The sequence below is a fragment of the Ascidiella aspersa genome, chromosome 5 (assembly GCF_963924565.1).
Source record: "Ascidiella aspersa chromosome 5, kaAscAspe10.2, whole genome shotgun sequence".
NCBI lineage: Eukaryota > Metazoa > Chordata > Ascidiacea > Phlebobranchia > Ascidiidae > Ascidiella > Ascidiella aspersa.
In genome coordinates this window covers 25,920,388-25,926,826 of record NC_139451.1, presented here as the reverse complement: position 1 = coordinate 25,926,826, position 6,439 = coordinate 25,920,388, and the positions used below count along the sequence as shown (strand labels likewise).

Genomic DNA, 6,439 nt, shown 5'->3' with positions numbered 1-6,439 from the left:
CAAATCGCTCAATTTTATAACAATGACTTATGGAAAACGCTTTATTTCAACCCAAGTCATTTTGCCCAAGTCAAGTTATTTGAAAACAGTGACTTAAGTGCACTTAAGTTAAGACAAGTCATTGCTACACTGCCGATACCAACACTTGATATCGGTCTAGGCTCCGATCTGATATTACCGGCCATCCGTATATCATAAAATCCGAAACTAAAAAATAGAACAAGGACTACTTACGTCATCGTCGTTGCCATGACCGCCGCGGGGTCCATTGCCTCCACGGGGGCCTCCTCCATTGCGGTTCCCCCCGCGACCTTTGGTACCTTTGGGCTTTAAAAATATTACTTTATAGTCTTTTTATTTTGTAAACGATTTTTATACATTTTTAACCGAGTTTGAATTGAAATAATTTTGACAAATTTTGACCTACCTGTAATTTTTTACGAAATTTTGACTTTTTTTTACTAGTCAAAAAATAATTGCCCCACGAATAACTATACTTGCTATTAAATTGACTTAGGCCCAATAGTTGTTGAAAATTTGACTTGACTTGTAGTTAATTTGTAAAAGCCATGATCAGAATTTAATCTTTTAAAAGACCTGCGGAAAACATAGTTAGCCTACTTATGACGGTTAATGCGATTTTCCAAACAAAATAACGTTGTAAAGTGGAAAACTCTGAGTTACATCACAGATCGTGGCTAAAATGCACGAATCTATCGGTTTCGGACGGCCAGCGATACCAGCCGATACAATTCGCATTATAGTATCGTTACCAACAATTACTATCAGGTCTAGTCTCCGATCGAATATTTATCGGCAATACGTATATTAGAAATGTCGAAGTTCTGAAAATACAGGGTGCGCCAGAAAGACCTACCACATTTCAAATTGTTACTGTGCCAAAGCTGTAGCAGCCTGACAGGAATTTTAATTGAAACTTTGCAGCAAACGACCTACCACTTGTGTTTCAGGTTTTAGTTTTTATAAGTGAATAATCTGTTAAGCAAATTTAAAAAAATTTTGATTCTGCATGTAAAATGGCGTGGACCGGTGAAGCGTGCGACAGAAAAACCTAACACATTTCAAACTAGGAAAAAGAAACAAAATTTATAATCAATCAAACCATTTATTTTCTCATCTCAAAGTCGAAATGTTACCATTTGATCTATTTATGTTTTAAAGATTACATGTAGATGGCGCCCTCGAGTCACAGATTCCTCATTTCTAACAAAATCTTCCACAGTAAATGCACAGTGTTCACCAGTCCAGGGTATTTTACATACAGAAACAAAGTTTTAAAACTTTCCACAAAACATTATTTACTTATAAAAACTAAAACCTGAAAATACAAATGGTAGGTCCTCTGCTGCAAAGTTTCAACTCAACCTCTTGTCAGACTGCTACAGCTTTGGTACAGTGATCATTTAAGATGTGATAGGTTTTTCTGGCGCACCCTGTACTACAGGGGCTACTTACTTTATCGCTGTCATGACCGCCATGGGGTCCTTGGCCTCCACGGGGTCCTCCTTTGCGGTTTTCCCCTCGACGATTGGGGCCGTTCGGGCCGTTTGGCTTCTGGCCTGGTCCGTCGTCGTTTTCCAGCATCGTAAACTTTATAAATGATTGCGTTTTGCAACTTTTAACGTTTTTCTATTTGCTATAAGGCAGTGGTCGGCAAACTGTGGGCCGTGGCCACAATGTGGGCCGCAGAGCCATTTTAGTGGGCCGCGAGTTACTTTCGAATAGCTTAAAGTTATCATGTAGTTGTGTTTTAGACACTTTGTTTTAGAAATACATGTGGCTTAGAATTTTTATATTGTCTCCGCGTGGTTCAGACCCACGTGCCAAATATGGTCCTGACTACCTGTCGAACTGTATTTTTGGCCATCTTTTACTATATGAAAATTCCCAAAATTCTTCGCGCTTCGCGCGTATATTCTTATTTTTCTGTTATACCTTTTATATTATGGCGTGGCCGTGTTTTAACCATCAAGGCGTAATGTAATAATTTGACTTAAAAACGAATATATCCTCAATCCGCCACTGTATTCGTACTGGGCCTGCTCTCAAAAAACTACTCTGGGCCGGGACAAAAAATTGTGCCGACCACTGCCGTAAGGTTAATAGAGAAAAACGGATAAGACATAACCGGCAATTATAGGAGGATTTCAGTTACCGGTTTAAAACGACCCTTTCCATCTTTCTGAAATGTTACTTTACATGAACTTGAGTGATATTGCGTAATGTTTCGGATAACAATTGAATGTTAATGATAAACTGTCAGTAAAACTATACTTGAGTTAATATCATTTCACGTGTAACTTTCTTTCGAATTGATATTTTTTGTTCGAGAGTACCGTTCTATAATAGTTTAAAACATTTTTCATGCTAATAACTATACTTGCTATTAAATTTAATTAATAGTCGTTGAAAAATTGACATGCCTTGTGGTTTATTTGTAATAGTCTTTACTAGAATTTAATCTTTTCAAAAGACCTGTTCAGACGCTATAGGATTTATCGTTTTTGACGTAATTTGCTACGAAATTATAACCGATTATTCCGATGTATTGGTGGCCATTGTCTTTTTTCTTTTTTATATCGACTTGTTAAATGGAATGTGGCGTCAGGCTGCCTTGTCCGCCCGACGCTGCTTTACATTACATCACTTTTTAAAAGGCCATATAGGTTTCTTCCGACAGCCTGTTTTGTTTTTAAACTTTTTACCTAATCTGTACTTTCATATGCTTTTGATTTTTTTTAACTTTATTTTTACTTTGCTAAGTATATGTATTTCACTTTACTTATATGAACTGACGATACCAGTATAGGCGAAATATATCTTCCTTTAAAAAATATCCTGGTTTCACTCGGGTTTTTAAACGCTAAGTTTTATCATGATATAAGGGTCAGCGGAACAGTGATTGACAAACAGAAACCTGCTACCAATGATTTGGATTCTATAAATAAACGCCCTTTTACACATAGTCAACATTTATTAACAAACTCGCCTAAATAATTAAATGTGACGTTAGAAGTAGTCCAATGTAAAATGCATTTCATTTTGAAAGGAATACCCAATTTTCTAAGAAAACTACGACCGTCGTCACATCACATCACCGCATCAGTCTATAGCAGTGGTTCTCAAAGTTTTTGAGGCACGCCCCCCTTTTACAACTTTAGCAAACCTCGCACCCCACCTTGTTTCAAAATCGAAAAACATATAGCAGAACAGCAATTTACTTCCAGGTAAGTTGCATCAATGCGAAGGATGTAACTGTTTTGTTTTTTTTGAAAACCAAATGTTTAATTCGAGGATTAGTAGCAGGGAAATACCACTTCGCCTTAATGTTTAGTCATAACTTATACAGAGTTTGTCAATTTCTCGCGCTCCCCTTGTGAACCTCACACGACCCCCAGTTTAAGAACAACTGGCTATAGAATCGGTTCATTAGTACCGATACAAACAGCACTTGATATCGGGTCTAGTCTCCGATCTGATATTTATCGGCCGACCATATATTAGAGAAAAATCGAAACTCTGAAAATACTACAGGGGCTACTTACGTCATCGTTGTCATCATTGCCATGACCACCTTGGGGTCCAGGGCCTCTTCCACGCGGTCCTCCATTGCGGTTTCCCCCGCGACGTTTGGGTCTACTGAGGCTTTTAGGGCCGTTGGGGTCGTTGGGCTCTCCGTCTGGTCCGTCGCGGCGATTCGGCAACAGAAGCTTTATAAATGATTAGGTTTGTGAAACTTTTAACGTTTTGCTATTTGCTGTTAGGTTAACCGAGGAAAGCGGACAAGATATGGCCGGCTATTAGGGTGAATTTAAGAACTTAAGTACTAGTGGAAAATGTCGAGGTTTAGGGTAACAAATAAATGTTAATTGGTAAATATCGGTAAAACTAGTCGAGATAATTATGATCAATTTAGGTGTAACTTATTTCAATTTGATGTATTTTCTTCGAGGAATACGGTTAACAATGCTTCAAACCATATTTCCGTGCCAATTACTTGCGTTTGTATTGACCTAATACCTTCTAAAGATTGCCTACTTTTAAATCCTAAAGCAAATCACTTTATATGTACAAACTAGGATTGCCATAGGTCCGCGTATTCCTGCACATGTTCGGATTTTTATTAATACGAGTCCATGAAGAAGTTAGCAAATTTTAGCCTGAGCAATCCAGATTAATGGTAAAATTAGAGTGGGGTGTTCGGTGGTTAACAATTCAAAGCAAATCTACATAAATAGAACATATTGTGTCTCTACAGTAGTTTAGCCTACTTGACATCAACCGGGATTTTTCCTTTAAAAAAACGTCGACCCTACTACAAGAACATGAAGTGGAAAAAGTGGGCCGCAGGGAGAAAAATAGATTGAAAAGCACTTTCACATAATGAACTGCTATAGGCTACTTACGCCGTCAATTGTCCCGCATTGCATCTTCATGCGATTCAGGTTCTTCTTGTATTTTTCTGACATCACACCAAAGTAGATGCTTGTGCCAATAAGGACGCAGACCAGAAGCAGGTAAAAGAAGCTGGAATGCCTGTCCTTTTTACCGCCCTTTACCGGCACCGCTGCCACCTGCAAATTTTTCTCGTTTTAAAAGTTGTACACAATCGTGTCAACGAGCAAAAGGGTTAAAAAATTGGGTAATGAAGACCTTACAACTATAAGTTTATAACCACAGAATAGTAATTTTTCACATTGCCCCGCAGTTTCGATATACTTGCTCAATTTATTTTGTTAAAACTTAGGACTATTAAGGCCCGTTTACACTACAGCTGCACTGGGTGTGGAATTGTTTTCACTACAGCTGCAGTGAGCTGCGCTGGGCGTAAAAATCGCGACAAAACGTAATGTTTTTCTGTAGCTGCACTGGGCTTGAGTTTAGCAAAGCGTGGAAATCGCTCCAAAGCGTATTTTTTTCCAGCTGCACGGGGCTCGAGTTTAGCAAAGCTCGCCACAATAGAATTTAAATGCAAATTACGCCCAGCGCAGCTCAGTGCAGCTGTAGTGTAAACGGGCCTTTAATCAGGGCTGTCTTATTTAAAATTGTTGTGCATTTATTTACCCAGTTGCATTTCTAACAGCATTTTTTGCAAATAATTAGAAAATCGAAAATCGACACCACGCCTGAATGCCAGCCGGCTTGTGTTGAAAAAAAAAAACAAATTACAAAATGAATCAGGCATAACTAAAGAAAATAAAACATGCCATTATGTTAGTTCAGGACACATTTGAAATTTCAGAAAAAACGAATCAATCTCAGAAAAAACCTTAAAGCTTTTATTTTGTTCATGTACTTTATAATCGTTACCAAAGTAGAAAAATGATCGCTTGAGTACTTTCTGTAGTCTTCAGAAAAGAAAACTAGTAAAAATGAATAAAGGCGGGTCAAGATCATTTTAAATTAAATCAAATATCATTTTTGTTAAAAATAAAGCAACATAAGAACAGCGCTTAAAAGACTGTTTGTTTAAAGTTTAAAATTGAACCTCAATAAATAATTGACTAAAAACTAACTAATCCGGTGTTCGCAGCTTTACCTCACATGGTGTCACAGCGATATCGGTATAACCTGGAAAAACGATTTTGCTATCTTCTTTCTTGCCGCCGGCAGTTTCAACAACCATCTTTTCTCTTTTGTTCGAGGTTTAATGAAATAAAAGTAACAAGTTTCCTAAACCTGAACAGAACAAATAAAACCGGACATCTTTGTACTCTCACTTAAAAAATACCAACTTGCCCGACTATTTCTATATCGATTGCCTCACAGATTGACTTTTGTTCTTTTCGTTTTAAATGAATAGAAGCTAAGATGTCGAGAATCTTGTATTCATCTTAATGAAGAGCCTTATATACCTGCTTGTCGCGTTACCGTTTAGAACAGCGGATTTCAACCATTTTCCTTGCTGCACCCCTTTCAAATCACCAAACAATTCTCGCACCCCCTTCTAGAATTGCCTAATTAACGCTGGGTTAAAACGTTAAAATTAACTTACGTAAAGTCGTAAACCACCAACACAACGATTAAGAAGTTTCGCGTGGCAGGAAATGAGATTTGAAGTTGGGTCGGCTAAAATAGTACAATTAAACATTTGAAAACGTCCTAATTCTGTGTTTCCGGGGGGTTTTAAACCTCGATTTTTATTTGTTGAAAATATGGCTGCATATTTCGGAGTTAATTTAGTCGAAAAATTTGCCGCTTGCGCTTTATTGCGACACAATCAAGGTAGTATTTTGCCTCGCCCTTCTAAGACTTACCAGGTAAAAGTTATTCACACAGTTTTGAAGTAACATTATAGTCTGTTATTTGTGAGAAGTTAACCTAAAACACTAATGTGTTTTTCTCTTTCTGTCTTTAACCATTACGACCAGCGTCCGAAATGAGCTGAAATACTGGTTTCAAGCTAATTTATTATTTT

General features: G+C 37.6%; 1 protein-coding gene across 1 annotated transcript; it reads right to left on the bottom strand.

The window, feature by feature from the left end:
- Positions 1 to 230: 230 nt before the first annotated feature.
- LOC146145635 (uncharacterized) lies at positions 231 to 6,367 on the bottom strand. The gene is made up of 6 exons (XM_083390632.1): positions 6,279 to 6,367; positions 5,561 to 5,700; positions 4,428 to 4,595; positions 3,567 to 3,731; positions 1,477 to 1,611; positions 231 to 320 (listed from the first exon to the last, which is right to left on the bottom strand). The coding sequence occupies exons 2-6, from the start codon at positions 5,645 to 5,647 to the stop codon at positions 231 to 233; spliced, it is 645 nt and encodes a 214-aa protein (XP_083246758.1). The 5' UTR covers positions 5,648 to 5,700; positions 6,279 to 6,367.
- Positions 6,368 to 6,439: the final 72 nt, after the last annotated feature.